The sequence below is a fragment of the Hyperolius riggenbachi genome, chromosome 1, assembly GCF_040937935.1.
Source record: "Hyperolius riggenbachi isolate aHypRig1 chromosome 1, aHypRig1.pri, whole genome shotgun sequence".
NCBI lineage: Eukaryota > Metazoa > Chordata > Amphibia > Anura > Hyperoliidae > Hyperolius > Hyperolius riggenbachi.
This window is the reverse complement of record NC_090646.1, coordinates 372,652,489-372,678,024: the sequence shown is the minus strand read 5'-3', so window position 1 is coordinate 372,678,024 and position 25,536 is coordinate 372,652,489. Positions and strand designations below refer to the sequence as shown.

Genomic DNA, 25,536 nt, shown 5'->3' with positions numbered 1-25,536 from the left:
ATTCGATACATGTGATAAGATATGTCACATTTTGCGTACCACAATTTATAAACTCTTTAATGGGGAACCTGCGCCCGTTCGAGGTAGACGTGGCCTCCCGTGTTCGAACACTACTGCGGCTCGGGCTGGCTCAGCACGAATATTTCGAACGTGGCGAAGCACTTTCGCTCTGTTCACGGCGGCGGCTGGTCATTAAGTGGTTGGCTGCCTTGTTGTTCTGTATCACCTCTCCATGCACATTCCATCATGCACAATGTAAACTCCATTAATATAACTGGTTATACAACCAGCCTAGAGAAGGATTGACAAACGTTTGCAATACAAATCCGTCAGCCAGAAGACACGCCTACATTTGCCCAGTCTCTACGCTGATGATAAATGGTGTGAATGTCTCTTTCCATGTTTAGGGATCTCATTTTGATATACAGTAGATGTCCTCTTTCACTCCTCTTGTGATCAAGTTTTCTTCTTTCCCAAAAATGTGCGTTTGGCTATACTCAGTAAAGTGCCCTTAGTCCTTGAGCTGTAGGATGACTGTTGAGTCTAGACCTTCAGAACTAGCCTTCCAGCATGGGGCCATATACTTCCTCAAAGTTTTTTTGGTGTTCCCAATGTGCTACACTACACTACACTGGACTGCATACACAAGTTGCTGGACGTCCATGCATGTTTGGCTCCTTGCGATGCGCTGGTTCTTGGCTTGACTAAGTGGATAGCACTCCGGGTTTCCTCCCACATCCCAAAAAACATACAGATAACTTAATTGGCTTCCTCCCTAAATTGTCCCTAGACTACAATACATACACTACACAATATAGACATATGACTATGGTAGGGACTAGATTGTGAGCTCCTCCGAGGGACAGGAGGGATACTCTGTACAGCGCTGCGGAAGATGTTGGCGCTATATAAATACTAAATAATAATAATAACATGCACATTTCTACACCTCACTAGAACTGAGGTTGCTCATTTCTCACAAAAAGTTATGCAGCTGAAGAAACCTTTTATTTCCTTTTGGTATACTTTGACATGGATGAATGAAAATCTTTCTGTGATGTAAAATTATATATTATCATGAGATACTTTAAGTTGCTATGTTTGCCAGCCTTTGTATATTTATATTATTTTGGTTTTAATTGTATGATATTTCCTGAACAGTTCGTCACTATGGAATACAGTGTATTTACCATCATTGTAAAAGAGATCCACAGTTGGGAGACACAGATGGAACACTGGGCACCCGATATAACATGGGAAGGATACAACCAAACTCTGGCTTCATTTAAGGAATTTAATGGCAATTTAGTGGGTAAGCACCAAACATGGGGCTCAATCCAATCAGCTAGTTCTCCTAGCAGATAATTTTTCATTTTCTGTTTAAAATAGCTTTTCAGCACTCTGCAGTTAAAAAAGTACCAAAAAATATTTTTTTTTTGCTTGCAAGTGGCTTAAAGGGCATTTTATTGATAAGATGTAAAAAAAATCACCTAGGATAAAACTTAGGAGACAAAGTGAATTGGATCAGGCCCGTAATCTGTTTATGGGCAGCTCTGAGACTGCCTCACTAGACAATGAACCATTCACATTATGTTTTATGACTTTATGTAGTTCAACAGTCAGCTTTACTACAATGTATTATATAATGTTCAGAAATGGCCCATGACTCCTAGCCATACTCCAGATGTATAAGAGAAGCTATAGGGAGAGGAAATACAGTAAATTATGTACTGCCATTCATTCAGTTTAAATTTGGGTAAGAAAATTAGCCACTTAAGTACCACGGGCTTAAAACCACCCCCCCCCCCCCCCCCCCCCCCGTGACCAGGCCATTTGCCATTTTTTTACAAATTAGGCCACTGTAGCTTTAAGGGCTTGCTGCAGGGCCGTACAACTCAGCACACAGGTGATTCACCCCCCCCCCCTTTTCTGCCCACCAACAGAGCTTTCTGTTGGTGGGCTGTGATGGCTCCCAGGATGTTTATTGATTTTTTTTATAAATATTTATGTCTCTTTTTTAAGAATAAATATTGCTATTTTTTTTCTTTTTTCTATTATCCCCTCCCTCCCTCCAATCAGCGCGATCGTCTGTCATAGGCTTCAGCCTATGACAGCGGATCACTTTTCTTCCTCCCAGGGGGACAGCCGTGTCACACGGCTGTCCCCAGTACTGTGCTGTCGTAGATTCAAAGGCTGTACAGAGTAAATAGTCTCCCAGGGATCACCGCCGGGAGACTGATATTCAAGCGGAGATGCGCGCACATCGGCGTGTGCAATCTCCTGCAAAACACGCCACCAGGACTGCACGCCAAGTGGCGTTAGGTGGTCCTGGGGCTGCCGCCGCATCCACGCCAATTGGCGTGGAACGGTCTTTAGGTAATTGAAGAGAGGAGAAAGCAAGATGAGACAGAAATATTGCTTGAGCATCTCTTCCTCCTGCCCCACATTTCAGAATCAATGGTGTATATATGTATATATATATATATATATATATATATATATATATATATATATATATATACACTCCAGAATAAGTCTAAAAATTTAATTTTGATCTGATTCACCTCATATAAGTATAGTGGTCGACTTATACACGAGTCACGGGCAGCACTGAGCACACTGAGTAATGTGTGTACTAATAGTGACATTCCTATTTGCAGCAATTTACCCAGTGGTAAGTGACACTTTGAGGAAAGGAAATGCCAAGAAAACACAGTTGTGAAAATCCTGGCCACAACAATTAACAAGGAAAGAGGCTAGGGGAAATACTGGGCTACATAAAGGGGAGTGAATAATTGCAGCACTTGGGGGCCAGGAGGAGGTATTGGCTGCACTTAAGGGACAGGAGGGGTTAATGGCTGCAATACTGTATGCAGTGCAGTCATTAACCCCCTCCTGAGCCCCAAGTGCAGCCATTTACTTTGCTGGGTAGACTTATACTTGAGTCAATAAAAAATTCCAGCTAAAGAGGGCTGAATATTGGAGTTGACTTATATACGAGGTCGACTTCTATTCGAGTATATACAGTATATCGAATTGCAGGCATTAAACAGAATTCTGAGGTGACCATTGAGGAATTCCCCTCCACAGATGACCTGGTAACTGGCATATATGAATTTCCCACCAAGGATTCCTACCAATTGAGACCAATGGGAATTCTCTGGACTAAATTGAAATATGGCACCTAGGAAATTCAAATATGCAAGCTCACAGACACTCTGTTTGTTGTGTTGGGTATATACGCAGTCAAACTGTGTGACAGTGATGTGCTTCTTAATCTTGGAAGGCAGGAAGAAAGATGAAGAGAGAATGTATTTTGTATTATTTCAAACCTCAAAGAGATTAAATAGTGACCCATTTTATTTATTCTCTTCTGTAAGGGTAGAGACCTTGCCATTTCACTTACCCCATTGGTCTATATTCCCCTATTCTATAACAGTGGGATGCAAAAGTTTGGGCAATGTTGTTAATCGTCATGATTTTCCTGTATAAATCGTTGGTTGTTACGATAAAAAATGTCAGTTAAATATAACATATAGGAGACTCACACAGTGATATTTGAGAAGTGAAATGAAATTTATTGGATTTACAGAAAGTGCACAATAATTGTAATTAGGCAGGTGCATACATTTGGGCACCACAAAAAAGAAATGAAATTAATATTTAGTAGATCCTCCTTTTGCAGAAATTACAGCCTCTAAACACTTCCTGTAGGTTCCAGTGAGAGTCTGGATTCTGGTTGAAGGTATTTTGCATCATTCCTCTTTACAAAACATCTCTAGTTCATTCAGGTTTAATGGCTTCCGAGCATGGACAGCTCTCTTTAACTCACACCACAGATTTTCAATTATATTCAGGTCTGGAGACTGAGATGACCTTTCCAGAACGTTGTACTTGTTACTCTGCATGAATGCCTTTGTGGATTTTGAGCAGTGTTTAGGGTCGTTGTCTTGTTGAAAGATCCAACCCCTGTGCAGCTTCTGCTTTGTCACTGATTTATGGACATTGGTCTCCAGAATCTGCTGGTACTGAGTGGAATCCATGCGTCCCTCAACTTTGACAAGATTCCCAGTCCCTGCACTGGCCACACAGCCCCACAGCATGATGGAGCCACCACCATATTTTACTGTAGGTAGCAGGTGTTTTTCTTGAAATGCTGTGTTGTTTTTCCTCCATGCATAATGCCCCTTGTTATGCCCAAATAACTCGATTTTAGTTTCAGCAGTCCACAGCACCTTATTCCTAAATGAAGCTGGCTTGTCCAAATGTGCTTTAGAATACCTCAAGCAGCTCTGTTTGGGCTGTGAGTGGATAAAAGGCTTCCTCTGCATACAGCATCTCCTTGTGTAAAGTGCACTGAATGGTTGAACGATGCACAGTGACTACATCTGCAGCAAGAGGATGTTGTAGGTCTTTGGTGCTGGTCTGTGGGTTGATTCTGACTGTTCTCACCATTTGTCACTTCTGTTTATCCGAGATTTTTCTTGGTCTGCCACTTCGCTCCTTAACTTGAACTGAGCCTGTGCTCTTCCATTTCCTCAATATGTTCCTAAATGTGGAGACAGACAGCTGAAATCTCTGAGACAGTTTTCTGTATCCCTCCCCTAAACCATGATGGTGAACAATCTTTGTCTTCAGGTCATTTGAAAGTAATTTTGAGACCCCCGTGTTGCTACTCTTCAGAGAAATTTAAGAGGAGGGAAACTTACAACTGACCCCCTTAAATACTCTTTCTTATAATTGAATTCACCTGTGTATGTAGGTCAGGGGTCACTGAGCTTACCAAGCCAATTTGAGTTCCAATAATTAGTTCTAAAGTTTTGGAATCAATAAAATGCCCAAATTTATGCACCTGCCTAAGTTTGTTTAAACAATTATTGCACACTTTCTGTAAATGCAATAAACTTAATTTCACTTCTCAAATATCACTGTGTGTGTCTCCTATATGATATATTTAACTGACATTTTTTATCATAACAACCAACGATTTATACAGGAATATCATGATGATTAACAACGTTGCCCAAAATTTCGCATCCCACTGTACCACCACCAATGTCTTGGGATACACTAGTGTGGAGAAAAGCCCCATCTCCCAACAATTTTAACAGATAAGGTAACTGGAATTTATCCCACATCACAGTTCATTACTTAAGAGTACTTAAGCCATAACTGACATAGCCTGTCATGACAGGCTCTAACTTAACGATGGAGGTGGGGGGGTTAAATACTCACCTGTCCAGAGGTCTTTCATCCAGCTACGTGATTAGGCCACCTCCCTTACAGAATGGACTGAGGCTCTGGCTTCACCCATCTGTGTAGCTATGGCCTATCCCCACCTGGTAGCCACTGCTTTATTGATGGCTGCCAAGCTGAGGGCGGGATGTGGCAACGCAGGGCTTTGGCAGTCTTCGGAAACATGGCCCCAACTACACACCCAAGGAGGGGGGTGGATTATCAACTTTAACTCAAAGACATAAGGACAGTTAAGTATTGAACCCTGCACCCCCCCCCCCCCCCCCCACCCCACCCTCATTAAAACAGAGCCTGATATTGATCATTTTAAGCTTATGTACTTTTAGCACAGTTTTAGCAAATTCCCCTCTAGAGAGAAGTCCAGGAGCAGGAAACCATGCCTGCAATAGGCATGAGCATCATTTATATTAACAATATCTACAAATATTTTGAAAGGCAGTACTTTAAATATGGTTACTACTGTGGCAGTGATAAGTGTTGGACTGCATTCCTAATTTGTCCTGATTTAATTTTGGTGTTCCTTAAACTCACATACTTTTTATTTCACCCTTCTCAGGTGTCTGGTTTTTCACTACATTTTTAGCATGTGCAGTCACCATGTCATATATCTTTCATATTTTAGTCTGCTACAGGTAAGACCTTGATCATGCTCAGACACATAACCCTAATTCCATATTTTACATGATAAACACTTAAGGTGACCACACACCATACAATTTTCTAAATATCTTTTCAATTCAAAATTTGCACTCAATTTTTCTGACTTGTAACATTTCAAAATCTGACCGATGTACCACACACATACTGTTTGTTCAATTGGTCCTCAATTATAAAAAAAAAAAAGATTAAAAGCACAGAAAAATTGTTTGGGTCTGTATATCAAGTAATTGACAATCTTCCACACTCCGTTTATAAAAATTGATCAGAAATGAGTAAGTTAATATGGGTCTGTCTCCATCCGACCATAATTGGGTTAGTGACGGATGGTAGGCCTTCCCAATACACTACAGCTTCCTGGGAAAAAAACATTTCTGTCTATACCTCCACATTACAAGCTACCAGTAGTCTATATATGTGTCATATTTGGAATTCATGCTTCAGATACTGGGACCTGTTTTTTTTTTTCTTTTTTTTCCTAAAACAGTCCAAAAACAATAGTTGGTGAAGTACACTGTTAAATTACTAGTTAATTTGTGAGATTGCCTAACTTGAAGTATGTTACTCAATATACTCTGTTGTTCTAACTGTACTATTGTCAATGTCAAGGTATGTAACAAGTTGTACATTCTTTCTCTTTCCATAAAAATTTTCAATAAAAATGATTGAAACAAAAAAGCACAAAAAAAAATTGATCAGAAAAATCCAACACTCCCGATCTTCTTTTATGAAATAAAAATGGGAAATTTCTCGAACCAATGAAATAAAAAAGCTTTCAATTTTTTCGTGGCAACCGATCGGGACAACCGTTTTTTATTGATTTTCCGTAAAATGAAATCATTTTATTGTATGGTGTGTGGCCACCTTAACTCTACTGTTTTAGCACTCAGATATTCATTTGAAAGGCAGAATGTGATCAGTTTGTTATTGCTGATTTTTCTTTGGAAAGTGGTTGCTGGTTTGTACATATAAACTAGTAAAAAAAAGGAACTCTGATAACCTACAGAGACACAGAACAAACAGGATCCAATCTAAAAGCTTCAAAATGTTGGGCAATTTAATATGAGGCATTTTTAAAATGCCTATATGAGTAAATCGTCTGACATTTTAAAGGATACCCGAAGTGACATGTGACATGATGAGATAGACATGGGTTTGTACAGTGCCTAGTACACAAATAACTATGCTGTGTTCCTTTTTTTTCTTACTCTGCCTGAAAGAGTTAAATATCAGGTATGTAAATGGCTGACTCAGTCCTGACTCAGACAGGAAGTGACTACAGTGTGACCCTCACTGATAAGAGATTCCCCTTTTTATCTTTCTTGCTCTCAGAAGCCATTTTCTACTAGGAAAGTGTTATATAGTTGGAATTTCTTATCAGTGAGGGTCACACTGTGGTCACTTCCTGTCTGAGTCAGGACTGAGTCAGCCACCTACATACCTGATATTTAACTATTTCAGGCAGAGAAAGAAAAAAAAGGAACACAGCATAGTTATTTGTGTGCTAGGCACTGTACATACACATGTCTATCTCATCATGTCACACGTCACTTCGGGTATCCTTTAAGTATGCCTTAGCATAAACAAAAAAGCATTTTCACACATAAGCATTATAAATAGCAGGCATTTTATGCTGGGAATACACGGCTCGATTCTGAGCCATTTAGATGGCTCAATAGATAATTTTCGACATGTCCGATCTCCCGCCCGATCGTTTCCGCGCTCGATTCTGCATGGAGGACAATGGCAAAAGATAAGAAAAACGAGCAGAAGATAAGAGAATCGTCTGCAGAATCGAGCACGGAAAATGATCGGGCGCGGAATCGAGTGGCAAAAACAATCCGGGTATGCCCAGCATAAGGCTTGCACTGATATAGCAAGTAAGACAATTTACAGCATTGTTTCAATACTTCCATTTACAACTGTGGGCTTTCCCCCTGTTCTTAAAGCTACACAATGGAGCATTTTAATGTCGTGACTAGGCCCTAAAAGACTTGTATCAAAAACACTGTTTATCAGTCTCTGATAAGGAACTATGCCGACAGCAGGCAGATCTGACAACCTTCCCACTGTGATGTGCTCTGTGCTCCAGTGGTCCCTATCTAACCTAATGGGGAGTGTCTGACTGTCTGTGGTAAGGGTTGTATGTGGAGGAACACATAGGTCTTTGGGCAGGAGATGGGCAACTGTGAAATGCTACAGGGATTTTGCATTTTGAAACTGCAAAACAGAATATTTAAATGAAAGAAAAACAGTAAATGGAAGTTCAATCTAATCTGGAGGAATACAATTATATGGCATGGTAGGGTCTCACCAAATTAGCGACTGTATAACGAGCATGGTTGCAATCCTTTCTAGATGAAGATAAGTGTCCACCAGCGTAACAGCTTCAGGGGTGCATCACTGCCATAGTGTCTGAGATCCAGCCACATACCCTCTCTGCCCCATAATATCCAGCCAACACCATTAGGCAGACACATGGAGAAAGTGAAATGCCAAGCCACAGAGCTGCTGTCCTAAGCTCTGCCCACCTGGTGTGGCTTTGCGCCTTGTATTCCTCTGAATTAGATTGAACTACCATCATTTACATCTGAGCATTAGTTTTGTTATAGCTGGGCAGTCACGATACTTAGCACTCAAGAGGACCTGTTGTATGTGACCTTGTTTCCGATTTGGATGCTGTAAGGGGACCCACTAAATATAGACATTGGTATACACTACACCAGCACGGGTGAATGCATGCATGGGCATGTTTGGGTTAACTACTCTTTGAATCTTCTGGCCAGAAGTATATTATTACTACTGTGTATTTCCCATTTTGAGTGTTGTTATTGATGAATCAGTCTGCCAATCTATGTAAGTCTCATTTTTTATTTTAATTCTATATTTATATGCACAGTCTTGGCCCTGTTCATGTAGGTATATTGCATTATGATATGTGTGTCATTTAATTGAACTAATACATTTGTACTTCCTGGTAGCACCTTGACCGTATTATTCCTTCATTATTTGTATGCATTTTTTATCGGTTGTATTACGACATCGTTTTTTAGTCTTGAATGACAGATTTATGAAAAATTGTTGTATTTAATTTGTTATTAGCACAGATAGCCTCTCCTATTCTTATGTATAATGATTTTCTGACTACCTGATTAGACTACCATCATACAATAGAGGAATAACGCTGTCACGTTACGGTATGCTTATACTGTGAATGAAGGTTGTTCTATACCAGCAATTGACATGCTCAATTTAGGCCTCGTTCACATCAGGGCCGTTTCTGTGCGCTTTCCACAGCGCACTGCCCTGTGCGTTCAGCAAGGTATTGATTTTTCCATGTAACTAAATGTAGCTGGTTCACATCTATGCGCTGCGCTGAGCAGCGTTACAGAAACGTAGTGTTGCAGGCATTTCTGTGCGTTGAGCTGTAAAGCGCACAGCAATGCAAGTGAATGGGTCCGCTTTTTTAGCGCATAGAAGCGCGTACAAGCGCATAGAAGCGCATGCGTTTTTTACCCCTAATTGGAGAAAAAAATACATTTACATACAAAAACAAAGTTTTATTGACAACTGCTGCTGCTACAGTAAGCAAAACGTGCTTTAAAGAAGCGCAGCGCAACGCACAGAAACGCGGACTAAAGCGCGCACAAGCGCATGCGTTTTTTACCATGCGCTTTAACACGTTTTTCAGCGCAGCAGATGTGAACGAGGCCTTATTCTACATAAATAATTTATTCTACATAAACACTCATTGAGGAATGTTTATGGAGAAACAGGTATTTCAGCTTGGTTACATGATAGTCTCGGACTGACTGATGACTACACTCACACAGTCAAATCTCACTTGTGTTTCCTGCTGCACCTACATTGAAAGCACAAGTGAGAAATGATCACATGACCGTGACCAGCCAAAATATATGTTGTCCTAATCTACCAAATGCTACTCCATGAATTCTACCCTGTAGAAAAAAATGGTCCATCACTACCTATCTGTGGCTATTACCTGAGCAAAAGTATGGTATGTGTGGTATTACTGCTAACACTGACAGCCAAGAAGAGTGACTTTATAGATCATTAGTTATATGTGAGCAGATGTATGGAAAGTATTTTGTCCCGAGGTCCAACATGTATAATGACTATATAGTCTTTTATTATGTATTCTTAACTTTTAGTTAGCACTACTATATTGGTAGGTGAACAGAGGCGCCAGAAGGATAAAAGTACATAAAATTTAAAAAAAATTGCTGGGAGGAAGTGGTGGACTCGCCTCTGTTAAAGCAGACACCAAGGACTGTAAATACATAGATATACACATTTATTAAAAATACCCCAAAGATGCAACGTGTTTCGCGGGCACAGCCCACTTCTTCAGGCAATAAGCAGGGGATAAACAACAGCAATTCAGTTATAGCAAGCAGAGCACCTCTGTTGCATCTTTGGGGTATTTTCAATAAATGTGTATATCTATATATTTACAGTCCTTGGTGTCTGCTTTAACGGAGGCGAGTCCACCACTTCCTCCCAGCAATTTTTTTTTAAATGTTATATACTTTTATCCTTCTGGCGCCTCTGTTCACCTACCAATATATTTGAGTCCACCCCAGGTGGAGGGGTGATCTACCCCCTTTCTTCCTATCTACAGAGAGCGACTTCTTAATCCTGAGTGAGGACAGGTCTAATCTCCTCACCTGCCTAATGAGTGGTTACCTAGGTGGTAACCCGTGCTTGTGAGTATTACCATCTCACTGTTTCATTTATCCAATCAATTTTGACATACTACACCATATTGGGCTCTCGATTTCTCTTCAACTTTAGTTAGCACTACTGTTGCTCTTGCAGAAATGTTTAAAACCCAAATAATGTAGAATTGTGTTCTATTATTCCACAGAAAACACATGAAGAGACTTTGGATTGGAGAAAAAGGTTTTCTACCTATAAAATATCACAACCCTTCTCCCACCGAGTCAGTGGTATGTTTGGCTCTAGTGCAATGGTCATCCCATTCCATAAATGTATTTGTTTTACACATTTACCTGGCATCAACACATTCTCTGAAGCACTTTATAAAGTATTCTAACACAGGGGTCCCCAACCTTTTTATTGATCAAAAAAAGATTTTCTTCTCTATTCGATCGTTTTGGTAGAATAAAGGGGATAATCAAACTATTTGAATGTACCGTGTAGGAGCACCGTTAGAGAGGTCTAGCATGAGGAACAGTGACTGTCATACTAAAGCTCATCAAACATTTAAAGCATAATAACTTTATAAATGCTAGAACTTTAAACACTGTTACTTGTCAGAATTTCCAGCATACTGGGCTCTTTATTTGACTTCTGCAACTCTTTAAATAACGTGTGTACATATTGTAGGCTATTATAAAAACATAGATGCACAAAAATAAATTGCCAGGTTGTTTTGTTTTTCATGTCATAGGCTGCTATAGCAAGATACTCTGGATGGCAAGTAGCATATATTTTATGGGGTAAGTCTACAGCTCTTACTGGCAGGAAATACAAAAGCTTATAAAAGAATTACAATAGATTTTCTGAAATATCTTCTCTTCTTTTCAGGTTACTTAATACTACACATTGTGCAGTGCTTGTTTGGCATGGCTTTTGTGTATGCATTTGTTGTTCCAGTGCAAAAGGGTGAAGGTCTGATACTCCTGAAAAGTATAGGAATCGCCATGTAAGTGCAGTATGCCTTTCTGATGTATTTTTTCAACTTAACTTCTTCCGGACCGACGCAGTACAAATCTACGTCAGGCAGGGGGCGCTGCGGTTCTGACTGGATGTAAGCTCTATGTCCCATTCACCACGCGTCCCCGCCATTCCCGCCGCTTTCTCCCCGCCGCAATTTGCTCGCCTTGCCGTCTCTATGACGACAGAGCACTGTGAGTCGGGCAGGAGCCATTTTCATTGGCTCCTGGCCCTGTCATTACTGTAAGCTGTTCCCATTGGCTTACATTGAGTGACAGGGTCAGGAGCCAATGATAGCGGCTCCTGACCGGCACACAGCGCTCTGTAGTCATAGAGACGGCAGAGAGAGCAGGGGACAGAGCAGGGTGACCGGCGAGAGCGGCACATTTTTGCAGCGATTCGTCGGGATGCGGCGTTTTAGTGTACCAGCAGCCTCTGGTCCTTAAGGAGGCAGAGGCTGCTGGTACCGAAGTGGTTAAACTTTTTGCACCAGTGCTCATTGTCAAGTATTATGCAATAGCTACGTTGCACAGCATAGCAGTAGGAGAACAGAGGCGCCAGCAGGATAAAAGTGGATAAAAACTTTAAAATTTGCTGGGAGGAAGTGGTGGACTTACCTCCATAAAGCAGACACGAAAGACTGTCTGAATAGTAGTCACATTTATTAATTAGTACCCCAAAACAGTGCAACGCGTTTCGCAGGCCCAGCCCGCTTCATCAGGCAATAAAAATGGGGACAAGACAGAATTTCAGCAATAGCAGGTGTAGCGCCTCAGTCAACTGAGGCGCTACACCTGAGGCGCTACACCTGCTATTGCTGAAATTCTGTCTTGTCCCCATTTTTATTGCCTGATGAAGTGGGCTGGGCCTGCGAAACGCGTTGCACTGTTTTGGGGTACTAATTAATAAATGTGACTACTATTCAGACAGTCTTTCGTGTCTGCTTTATGGAGGTAAGTCCACCACTTCCTCCCAGCAAATTTTAAAGTTTTTATCCACTTTTATCCTGCTGGCGCCTCTGTTCTCCTACTGCTATACCGTGTCCACCCCTGGTGGAGGGGTGATCTACCCCCTTTCGCATCTACAGAGAGCGACTTCTTATCCCTGAGTGAGGACAGGTCTAATCTCCTCACCTGCCTATACAGTGGTTGCCTGTGTGGTAACCCATGTTTGTGAGTATAATTTTCTCACGATAACCTTTACTTCATTTATGCTTAACATACTACACTATATTGGGCTCTCGGTTTCTCTACTCTTTACGTTGCACAGCATGATAGTTACCCCTGGTTGCTGTTCCCATAACTTAAAGGGGCACTACAGCGAAAGTTTGGCTCCTGGAATTACCATAGTAGCATATTTGTAATAGTGAGACAAACACATATTAGGTAGTGTATCTGGTTACAAATGCTGGCTGGATAGCTCCTCAGCAGTAAGTAGTATGGATATCTAAGGTAAACAGGAAGCTGCTTGTTTATTTACCTAAGTTATCTGTATTTGCCGTAATGAGCCAGCCCACAGTTTATCTCACACACAGAGACTATAGAAAAAGCTGTTACAGCTGAGCTGAACAGAGGAGGACGTCGCCTATCCAGTCAGCATTTGTAACCAGATACACTACCTGATGTGTTTCTCCTACTATTAGAAACATGTTACTAGGGTTATCCCAGTAGCCACATTTTTGCTGTAGTGCCCTTTTAAGGCTGGGCATAATTAGTATTGTTGTCAATAGCGTAGCAATGGGGGATGCAAAGGTTTAGACTGCACCAATGGCCCTTAAACCTTAAAGGCCCAAGTGGGACCCTTCTTTATTTGCTGAATTAGCATTCTTATTGGTGCTGTAGTGTTGATAGTGGTGATAATCACACCTGTGTGTTCTTTGAATAGTGGTAATCATTAAAAAAAATCCTGTTCATCTGCTTATACCTTTCTCAACCAGTGGCAGTCTTTGGAAAGCCAGTTTTGTTGTTGTTTATCATTAGATTATTTATAAATTGCAAGGGGTTAAAATGGTAAGATTTACACTGAGGGCCATGGTGATACCAAATACCAGCAGTATCCCAAACTAAAACTGAGAAAAATTAAGCTACAAGACTTTTATGGATAGTAACACATTTGTACAGGTCCTTCTAAAAAAATTAGCATATTGTGATAAAGTTCATTGTTTTCTGTAATGCACTGATAAACATTAGACTTTCATATATTTTAGATTCATTACACACAACTGAAGTAGTTCAAGCCTTTTATTGTTTTAATATTGATGATTTTGGCATACAGCTCATGAAAACCCAAAATTCCTATCTCCAAAAATTAGCATATTTCATCCGACCAATAAAAGAAAAGAGATTTTTGAAACAAAAAAAGTCAACCTTCAAATAATTATGCTCAGTTATGCACTCAATACTTGGTCGGGAATCCTTTTGCAGAAATGACTGCTTCAGGGCGGTGTGGCATGGAGGCAATCAGCCCGTGGCACTGCTCAGGTGTTATGGAGGCCCAGGATGCTTCGATAGCGGCCTTAAGCTCATCAAGAGTGTTGGGTCTTGCGTCTCTCAACTTTCTGTTCACAATATCCCACAGATTCTCTATAGGGTTCAGGTCAGGAGAGTTGGCAGGCCAATTGAGCACAGTAATACCATGGTCAGTAAACCATTTACCAGTGGTTTTGGCACTGTGAGCAGGTGCCAGGTCGTGCTGAAAAATGAAATCTTCATCTCCATAAAGCCCCAAAATCTCCTGATAGCTAGCTGCATTGACGCTGCCCTTGATAAAACACAGTGGACCAACACCAGCAGCTGACATGACACCCCAGACCATCACTGACTGTGGGTACTTGACACTGGACTTCAGGCCTTTTGGCATTTCCCTCTCCCCAGTCTTCCTCCAGACTCTGGCACCTTGATTTCCGAATGACATGCAAAAGTTGCTTTCATCCGAAAAAAGTACTTTGGACCACTGAGCAACAGTCCAGTGCTGCTTCTCTGTAGCACAGGTCAGGCGCTTCTGCTGCCGTTTCTGGTTCAAAAGTGGCTTGACCTGGGGAATGCGGAATCTGTAGCCCATTTCCTGTACACGCCTGTACACAGTGGCTCTGAATGTTTCTACTCCAGACTCAGTCCACTGCTTCCGCAGGTCCCCCAAGGTCTGGAATCGGTCCTTCTCCACAATCTTCCTCAGGGTCCGGTCACCTCTTCTCGTTGTGCAGCGTTTTCTGCCACACTTTTTCCTTCCCACAGACTTCCCACTGAGGTGCCTTGATCCAGCACTCTGGGAACAGCCTATTCATTCAGAAATTTCTTTCTGTGTCTTACCCTCTTGCTTGAGGGTGTCAATGATGGCCTTCTGGACAGCAGTCAGGTCGGCAGTCTTACCCATGATTGCGGTTTTGAGTAATGAACCAGGCTGGGAGTTTTTAAAAGCCTCAGGAATCTTTAGCAGGTGTTTAGAGTCAATTAGTTGATTCAGATGATTAGGTTAATAGCTCGTTTAGAGAACCTTTTCATGATATGCTAATTTTTTGAGATAGGAATTTTGGTTATTCATGAGCTGTATGCCAAAATCATCAATATTAAAACAATAAAAGGCTTGAACTACTTCAGTTGTATGTAATGAATCTAAAATGTATGAAAGTCCAATGTTTATCAGTACATTACAGAAAATAATGAACTTTATCACAATATGCTAATTTTTTGAGAAAGACCTGTATATCTTACAGTAATCACTTGCTTTATTTACACATGCTTGTTGCAGGTTTAATGAAAATAAACTTGGCAGCTCCCATTTTATTACAGTTCAAGATTCTTTAGATTGCGAAGAAAGTGACATTTCAAAGATTTACGGTAGCTAGGATTCAGTATATAAAGCAGAAAACCGAGAGCTCAATATAGTGTAGTATGTATTGGATAATGGGCGAGATAGTATTGAACGTAAGTATTATACTTACAAACCAGGGTTACCTCCAAGGCAACCACTGTAAGGGCAGGTGGGGAGTATAAGCCTGTCCCCACTCAGGAATAAAGCGTCACTCTATGTGGATAGAGGAAAATAGGGTGTGACACCCTTCCACCAAGGGTGGATATCTTAATTTGTAGAGATGTACAGAGGCGCCAGAAGGATAAAATTTGCTAAAAACGTTTAAAACGTTCGGGAGGCAGTGGTGGACCATCCAACCCAAAACAGACACGATGCTGTCGAATTCAGTACAAAATAAATGTATTCACATACTCCCACAACAATTGGCAACGCGTTTCTCAGGCAGAATCCCGCTTCATCAGGCAATAAACAACTGGAGTATCACACAGCTAGGGGTCCAATCTGAGCTTGGCACCTCTCAACCAGTGGCAGTCTTTGGAAAGCCAGTTTTGTTGTTCTATATCATTAGATTATTTATAAATTGCAAGGGGTAAAAAGGGTAAGATTTACACTGATGGCCATGGCGATACCAAATACCAGCAGTATCCAAAACTAAAAAAAATTAAGCTACAAGACTTTTATGGATAGTAACATATTTGTATATCTTACAGTCATCACTTGATTTATTTACACATGCTTGTTGCAGGTTTAATGAAAATAAGTATGGCAGCTCCCATTTTATTACAGTTCATGATTCTTTAGATTTAGATAGAAAGTGACATTTCAAAGACTTACGGTAGCTAGGATTCAGTAGAACGTTAAGTAAACATACAGTAGATTCTTAACCATTCTTATTTTTCTCTGAAGCCTCACAATTGCGCTTGTAATTCTGCTGATGATCCTGCAAATTGTGTCAGCTGGCAAATTCTTCCTGCAAAATAAAATATCACCTGAAGATGCAAAGAAGCCATTAGCTCTAAACAACAGGTATTTATTACGCAGTCACTATTATATTCTGTATATAACTTATTTTTCAGGAAAAAACTGCTAAGTCTTGTTCAGTATTAGTAGAACACACAGCAGTCCCACTCTACTCACACATGTGCAGATCTCACTCATGACAAACAGTTGTGCAGAGAGAGAAACAGTAACTCAGCTGTCTTCGAAATCCTTTAGCGGCAGTTCACAAGGGTTTAGCCAATGTTAAACGCTGTTCTGCAAACGAGCAGAAAAGTGTTAGGAATCGGTTCCCATTGTACTGTCACGTTTTTCAGCCTCTTAGAGTATATAGGACTGCAAATGCAATCGTTACTAGCAATATCTTGGAAAAATCAATTGACTGTGTTCCTCACAAAATTGCTGGCAAATGACAGTAAATGCATTGAGATGCACGCTTCCATGCATCTCAATGAGGAACATGGTCGATCCTGGTGGTAAATAACTCGCATGGCCCTTGGCAGTCACTCGAGTAAACCAGCCCTTTCAAAGAAATCTGAAGCTCTCAATTCCAGCTGGATAATTGTAGCACTGGCCAGTCACAACAAGGAATTCAAGGTGAGAAGTGTTCGAACTTTAAACCACTTGTTGGTCATAAGTAGTCTGCTTTTTATCCCCATATAAATACACCACCTCATTTATAGGGACAAACTGGAAAAATCTATAAGAGTTATGTGACACATTATTTAAATAGATAGACTATGGAAGGTCTGTACCAATAGGGAAGTATGTGCAGTTGTATGCACAATTGTGTTCAAAAAAATACAAACTACCTCTTTTTACAGCTCTTTTTAGACAGTCTGAAGACTATTGCATGATCCATTGCCCTGTGGTGGGACCTTGCATACCAATTTATGAAGTATAGAAGGCATTTGCTGCTCAGCAATCCTGTTCCAATAGGACAGGTTTGCTATCGTCTCCCAACTGTAAGAGCAAAGAAATGTGTACAAATGCTTTTTTCATTCCCTCAGTCCTACCTGCAGTGCAGACAGGTAAGTATTTTCCAGTTTAAAGGTCGCATTAAAGGTTGGTGTAGGGACGGGTATAGTGTTTGGTTAGGGTCAGTGGTAGAGTATGTTTAGCGACATACAGGCCCTTGTTCAACCAAAGTTTTCTAGTAGATAATGTTTCAGCTTTAAAATAACTTTATAGCAGTCTACCTTCAGTGAAGGAAATCCTGATACCCATCGTCTGTGCTGGATAATGCTGTCTGGTTACTACTTTTGTGAATTGTGATCTTAGGTTCACTTTAACGCATACATTTTCCTTTTCAGAAAAGCATTCCACAATTTCAACTATTTCTTCTTCTTCTACAATGTGATCCTTGGATTGAGTGCTTGCCTGTTTAGACTCTTCTGCAGTTTGATTCTGGGGAGTTGGCTGATTGCAAGAATTGATAGGACAATACTGCAACGTGGCTATGAGTCAGCTGACATGGGTAGGATAGAAGTTTGTTTGGAGTGGTTGGTTAATTACCTGCATAAATAGTTTTTTTTGCAAAGGTGGAGCAGTGGAGATATTTTTCCTAAATTACCTCATGTACACCAGAGTTACAGAGTACCCAGCAAGCTCATGGTGAACCAGAACTCCTAGGAATGTGTAGGGGCTACAATGGACCAAAAGGCCCTCTTGCTAAAATGCTATGGTAAACAAAAGTTTGCTTTCTTAAAACAGAAAGAATTTGCAATAATTCAGGTTGGAGTGAACGCCGAGATGTCTCCAAGTGCATCAATGTTGAAATATGCAAATTATAATAACAATGGATAATTTAGCATATTTCTGCAGTGATACACTGGGAGACATCTCGGAACTCACTCCAACCTGAATTATCACAAATACTTTCTGTTTCAAGAAAGCAAACTTTTGTTTCTCATGAACACCAAAACCTTTAAAGGGAACCTGAAATATGGAGGCTGACATTTTTATATAATTTTAAACAATACCTATTGACTGACAGTCCCACTGATTATCTGCCTCTTATACTTTTAGCCATGGACCCTGAACAAGCATGCAGATCAGATGGTTCTGAAAAAAATACACGATTGCCTGTTTCTAGTGTGTGATTCAGACACTACTGTTGCCAGAAAAATCAGCAGGACTACCAAGCAACTGGTATTGTTTAAAAATAAATAAATATAGCAGCCTCCATATACCTCTCACTTCAGGTTCCCTTTAAGTGGAAAAATATCTGTGATCTACACTACACATACTGCAACAGATATGGAAAATCATAAACCTATGTGCACTGCAAGCTTGATGTAGTAATATTTTTTTATGTGGTTAAAGGTATTAAAGGGGCTTAACCCCCCCGGCGGTATTCCCGAGCTGAGCTCGGGCTGAGTGACAGGAGTTGAACGAGGTAAGTCTGAGCTTAGCTCAGGTTTGCTTAAACCGACACTCCTGTTTGTTTCCTGGGTCCCGCACACGATCAGCGCTGGCCAGCGGGACTCCAGGCTTCTTCCCCGGCCACAGGGATCCCTTTTACCTCTGCTGTTGTTCCCAGGATCCGGCCAATCTGGATGGCTGAGCGGCGGTGCGGATTGACGTCAGGGCGGTGTGACGTCATGGGGAGGAGAGGGAAAAAAATTCTTAAAGGTGATTGGCCCAGTTATGCATTGTATTGGATACAAGGGGATTTGTATCCAATGCAGTGTAGCCATTTGGTTCCCAGCTGCATCTGAGCTAAGTGCTGGTGTGATCTGCTGATCTCTGCTTTACTATTCTACCTACCTTTTACAGATTTTTGCCTGGATTTTGACTATTCTCTGCTTGCTGCCTGCACTGATTTTTTGCCTTGGCTTTCATTGCCTTACTGTTGCCGATTTATGTCTGGATTTGGACTACTCTCTGCCGACTGTCTGTACCGACCTCTGCCTGTATTTGACTACTCTCTACCTGCTGCCTGCACTGACCTCTGCCTGCCTGTCATCTGCTATGGTGTCTGCATCCAGAAGGCATCTCACACCAGAAGCGCTGGTGGAGTTTGAGGACAGTGATCTGCAGGCACTGGCGGACTTGAGTGACAGCGACGCACCTGTAGATCTGTCATCTGACCCAGGTAGAAACAGTGACTCCATCACCACTGAGGTCAGTGATGTCCGCATTTGGTGCCCCATTGGCACTAGTCAGCCTCCGCCAGCACCCCCACATTTCCCTTTTACAGGGGAGCCTGGCCTGAAGGTAGACTGTAAGCATGACCCCCTGGCCTACCTGCAGCTCTTTTTCACTGATGCAGTCATTGAAATAATAGTGGAGGAGACAAACTGTTATGCCGCCCAACAACTGGCTGCTCCTCAAGGGCGCTTTTCAAGGAGCAGGACATGGGAGCTGGTCACCAAACAGGACATTTGGCTCTTTTTTGGCCTAATTATTCTGCAGGGGGTGGTGGGGAAGCCCCTGCAGAAATGGTATTGGTTTACTAATAAAGTTATCGCTACCCCTTTTTTTGGAACTGTGATGTCCGAATATCGGTTTAGCTTGATAATGATGTTTTTGCACTTCAGCAACAACGACACCTTTGAGGAGTCCCCCCACCCTGTGCAAAACTAAAAAAAAAAATGGAAGGTGTATCAGCTCGTTGTTGACAACTTCTGGACCACTTATGTACCAAAGAGGGACATAAATGTAGACGAGAGTCTGATGGCCTATAAGGGGAGGCTGAGTTGGGTCCAGTACATAGCATCTAAGCGGGCCCGTTATGGCATAAAATCGTACATGCTATGTGAGTCGTCAACCGGTTACATCTGGAATACAATACTGTATACCGGCAAAAGAGCTGCGCAGCCCCCCGACGTGATTAGCTACAATCTGCCATTTTATATAGTCTACAGACAGCCTGTCAGCCAATCAGGTGTAATGGTATACACCTGTGTTTGTAGTACCAAATCTGGCCGGAATTGCATAGATTCAGCAAAAAACAGGTGAGAGGTTTGGTCGGACATAATTGTAGACTATGTCACCAGCAGGGGACACCACATGCAGGTATACCTCTCAAATACCCCCTCCAAAACCACTTCCTGCATCTGCATCCTGGAAGCTGCAAAAAAGAAAATTAAAAACACAAACACTGGTTCCAGCGATCGCTGGACCTCAAATTACTTCTCCTTCCGAGTTGCTATGACTCGGAGGTGGAATAATATTTAACACTGCTCAGTGATTCAGCTGCAGCAGGGTGAGCCGAATGACTGCTCACCCTGCTCCCAGCTGACTGGGGGGCTTACATATACGTATGCTGCAAATGTCAGGCTGCATAGTTTAGGCCCCTTTTCCATGCATGGCTGAAGGCAGTCTCGGCTTGGGTGTTGGAAAGGTGCCCCCCTGCCCATGGAGTCACATTTGAACACACCTATCCTCAGATGCGACAAGTCAAGTTTTTGTTGCCGTTTGGTAATGCTACTGTCAAGGCATCAAACAATGACTTGCATGGTGCTAAAAGACACTAACAACCTACCACAAATTGTAGCCACACCACCCTTACATGAAGGGCTGTACAACTTTCTGTATATATATATATATATATATATATATACACACACATACATATACACACACACACATAATATATATATATATATATATATATATATATATATATATATATATATATATATATATATATATATATACACACACACACACACATCCTTGTAGGGCAACTCCCGTCTGCAACAATGTGTCGGGCCTGGAACCCACTAGGAGCGCTTTTCTGAGAGCTTTGTGATTTGAAAAGCTATTGCTAATGTAATGCTATGGGTGTGATCCCACTTGAAAGATGTTATGTTATAAAAATCATAACATTGCATTAGCAAGAGCTTTTTCAAATCACTAGCGCTTACAAAAGGCTGATAGTGGGTTTGAGCCCTCACCCTACATTAACCACTTGATGACCCAGCCTTTACCCCCCCTTAAGGACCAGCGCTGTATTTGCTGATCTGTGCTGGGTGGGCTCTACAGCCCCCAGCACAGATCAAACACCAGGCAGAGCGACCAGATCACCCCCCTTTTTTCCCCACTAGGGGGATAATGTGCTGGGGGGTCTGATCGCTCCTACCTGCGTGTGGCTGGCGGGGGGGGGGGGGGCACCTCAAAGCCCCCTCCACCGCAGAATTCCCCCTCTCCCTCTCCTCCCTCCCTTCCCCGGAGATCCGAGGCTGCACAGGAACGGATCTGTCCTGTGCAGCCTCTAACAGGCTCCTGCCTGTCATGTGACAGCAATCCCCGGCCGCTGATTGGCCGGGGATCGCTGATCCAGTACAACGCTGCTACTGTTAGCAGCGTTGTACAAATGTAAACAAAGCAGATTATTTCCGCTTGTGTTTACATTTAGCCTGCGAGCCGCGATCGGCGGCCCGCAGGCTATTCACGGAGCCCCCCGCCGTGAATTGAGAGGAAGCAGCCGCTCGCGCGAGCGGCTGCTTCCTGATTAATTAGCCTGCAGCCGGCGACGCAGATCTGCGTCGCTGGTCCTGCAGCTGCCACTTTGCCGACGCGCGGTATGAGTGCGCGGTCGGCAAGTGGTGAAGTAAATTGCAGACACACAATATAAAGAGAGACAGAGAAAAGTCCTAATGCATATATACACTGCCACTGAAGACACAACAGAAGAATAAAAACAAACTACACCACGGCGTACATGGATCAGCACCTAATAAAGTGTGTGTGTGTGTGTATATCTATCAACAATAAAAAAAAGCATGCTTACGGTTCAGGCACACTTTAACTTACACATGATAACATGAAACAATACTGTATGTTGGACATAACAAATTTAAAGTGATCTCTTTTTTTCAAGGTTACAAAACATGGATTGGAATGATATTTGTGGATCAGTATCATACCAACCCAGTCCTTGTATGTTTCTGCAATATTCTGCTGACCACCAGAGCTGAGAAAAGACTTAAAGTGATGTCTGCATATTACAACTTTAGTAATTCAACAGGTCGGTGATAGATGTATTCTTTAATTTAGATACATATCATTTCAAGATAACACACAGAATTTATTATTGTTAGTTTGTGATCTCCCCGCTTTCTATTAAGTATTTATATAGCGCCGACATATTACGCAGCACTGTACAGAGAATATTGTCTTGTCACTTAAAGGGACTCCGAGCACCTCTCATGGGTATGCATTTAAGCATACCCACGAACAATTGAGTGTGTCAGCACACTTACCAGCCACTTGTTTTATCCAAACTCCCCCTGGTATTGCCACTATAAAATGCATGGGGCCAGGCGACTTCCAACAAAGTCTTGCTATTACCCCTCTGGAGGAGCCTCTTGCAATGGCCATGCATGTAACTTCCTTTTCCTGCTTCATTCAGTGATGCACTTCTCTAACAGAGAAGATGGGGTGACCCGGAAGTTATAACATAGCCAAGAAGGCAGCTGCAATTTTAAATTGAAATAGAAGAATGTAGAATGTCGATTCAGGCATCATATGAAAGAGGAGAGCACAAGATACAGAACGGTATGCATCTTTAAGTACTTTGCAGTACTGGTCGGAGTCTCTTTAACTGTCCCTCAGAGGAGCTCACAATCGAATCCCTACCAAAGTCATATGTCTATGTATGTATTGCAGTCTAGGACCAATTTATGGGGAAGCCAATTAACTTGTCTGTATGTTTTTGGGATGTGGGAGGAAACCGGAGTGTCCCAGAGGAAACCCACACTGACATGGGGAGAACAAACTCCTTGCAGATGTTGACCTGGCTGGGATTTGAACCGTGGTCAGCGCTGCAAGGCGAGAGCGTTACCCAGTACGTCACTGTGCAGCCCACTTCAATTGGTGAAAAAGTCCATCAAAGCTAAGGAGGTTAGGGAGCATTTATATTTAGACCTGATGGAGTGGGGGAACCCATAAAACATACGAGCTAAGGTTAGTTGTCCACAGGGGGTTAAGGTTAGGCACCACCAGGGATGTTAAGGTTAGTTGCCCACAAGAGGGATTAATGTTAGGCACCACTGAGAGGGGATTAATATTAGGCACCACCAGGGGAGGGTTCTGTGTAAGAGTAGGGAGAGGTTAGATCATAGTTAAATATCAGTAAATACAGTATTAACAATACTCCACTATATGAATGATGTAGTCAAACATCGTAATTTAACAGCTATTTTATCACCTTTACTGTTGCCCATTTTACTAGATGCAAAAATCGAAGTTACAGTGGGGAACAGTAAAATAATTGCACTATGCTGTTGCAGTGTGGCCATACAATGAGGCATAGAATACAATGAAAGTATGCTTTACTGCCACTGTAAATGTATGCTGTGAGTCAACTTAAAAGGTGAAATTAATATATAAAAATAGACATTACATTCAACGCAAGAGATTGCAAGCCTTTATTTATTACTAGCAGACCCAAGCCCGTTTAAAAACGGGCTCTAGGGTCTGTGTTTTCTTGCCGCCGCCTGTTACTGCGCATGCGCATGCACCCGATGCCCGCTCACACGCCCGCCCAGCTCCCTGGCCCCATCCCAGTCCTCCTGTCTCTGTGAGGCTGGGTCCGTGCTGCGCACATGCGCAGTAGCAAAAAGCAAGCTACACAGGGACAGCGTGATGCAGGGGTTTTATTATAGAGGATAATTTTGATGATTATGTTCAATATTCTAGGCTCAAAGTGTCAGACTTTAATCAGCTAATTAATCCAAAACACCTGCAAAAGGTTTCTATATAATATATTTGTTTCATCTTTTAAGTTGAATTACTGAAATAAATGGACTTTTGCACAATATTCTAATTTTTCGAGTTTTACCTGTATACTCTGGTCAGGTCACAGACTACCCCTTCTGACTCTGATTCACATGCACTGCATCATGGGAGGCTCAGTTTTCTAATTAAATAAGTTCAGGATTAATAACATACAACCATGAAGTTTCAGCTTAACGTCAATAATTATTACAGCTATTCACATAATGCAACATTCTTTTAACAGGACCTCGTGTGTCAGTTAAAGCCAGAACAAGATGGCTCCTCTTTTACACTCTTCTGAAAAACCCTAGACTCATAATACAAAGGAAGCTAAAAGAAATGAATGACATGGACGCCAGAAATACAGAGATACAGACCAGACTTTTTCAGGCATCTGTAATGGAAGCTGAAATACGAAGTAACCAAGAAAAGCCAGTTGATGTAAATAATGTGGAAGTAAGGGAAAGCCATTCAGTACTTGAATAAAGCCTGTGGAAGAATGGCAATACAAAGGTTCTATGAACACTTCTTTAACCACTTAATGACATGCTGACTTCCTGCTAGAGCCTCTTAATGCCTCCAGGACGTTTTTATAAGTCAGCCAGTGCACGCTGTGCACGCTCCCGCACGTGCATTCCCGTGCACGTGAAAATAGTGAAAAAAATACAACTTTATTTCCAAATGATATATTGTAACCATACTTTGTACTACGGACATAATTAAAATCTTGAGATAACCAGGACAAATAGGCAGATAAATGTGTGGGTTTTATGTACAGTAGCAGGGTTTATATTAAAACCATAGGGAATGAAATTGGAGAAATAGTGTATGTTTTCATTTTTTTTCCCTTGCATTTCCCTTTAAAATGCATAGAAAATAAAGTAATTACTGAAAACAAATATCAACCCCAAAAAGCCCAATTGGTGTTGAAAAAAACAAGATATAGATCATTTCATTGTGATAAGTAGTGATTAAGCTATATTGGCAAATGAAAGGGATGAGCACGGAAAAGTGACAATCGCTCTTGTCCGTTAGAATAAAAACTGCCATGGGGTGAAGTGGTTAAAGAGTTTCACGTGCAAAAAGTGATGTGTAGGTATGGGTGGCATGTCCACTCTGCAAGTGTAAAGTTAGGCATGCATTATGCATTGTGTTTGGTTGATTGAAAAAAAAAAAAAAACATTGAATTCTCAGAAAACAATTTTAAAAAGCAGCTTAAAGAGAACCCGAGGTGGCTTTGTATAACGTTAGTGGGGCACAGAGGCTGGTTGGGCACACTAACACCAGCCTCTGTTGCCCCATGGTGTGTGTCAAAGACCCCCCTGCTCGCCGCTATCCTTCCCGCAGTGCTGGCGACACGCAGCGCGTCGCCAGCACAATGTTTACCCT

The 25,536-nt window shown here is 41.7% G+C and overlaps 1 protein-coding gene across 1 annotated transcript in view; it reads left to right on the top strand.

Moving 5' to 3' along the window:
- Nucleotides 1–24,969, top strand: part of LOC137551476 (stimulated by retinoic acid gene 6 protein-like) — a 64,715-nt gene extending 39,746 nt beyond the window's left edge. Inside the window, exons 10-18 of the mRNA XM_068271343.1 lie at nt 1,162–1,312; nt 5,813–5,888; nt 10,802–10,883; nt 11,348–11,396; nt 11,485–11,602; nt 16,330–16,449; nt 17,733–17,896; nt 22,250–22,396; nt 24,392–24,969. Of these exons, the coding sequence (XP_068127444.1) occupies nt 1,162–1,312; nt 5,813–5,888; nt 10,802–10,883; nt 11,348–11,396; nt 11,485–11,602; nt 16,330–16,449; nt 17,733–17,896; nt 22,250–22,396; nt 24,392–24,633 (1,149 nt within the window). The 3' untranslated portion in view covers nt 24,634–24,969. The remainder of the gene's footprint in view (nt 1–1,161; nt 1,313–5,812; nt 5,889–10,801; nt 10,884–11,347; nt 11,397–11,484; nt 11,603–16,329; nt 16,450–17,732; nt 17,897–22,249; nt 22,397–24,391) is intronic.
- The last annotated feature ends 567 nt before the right edge of the window (nt 24,970–25,536 follow it).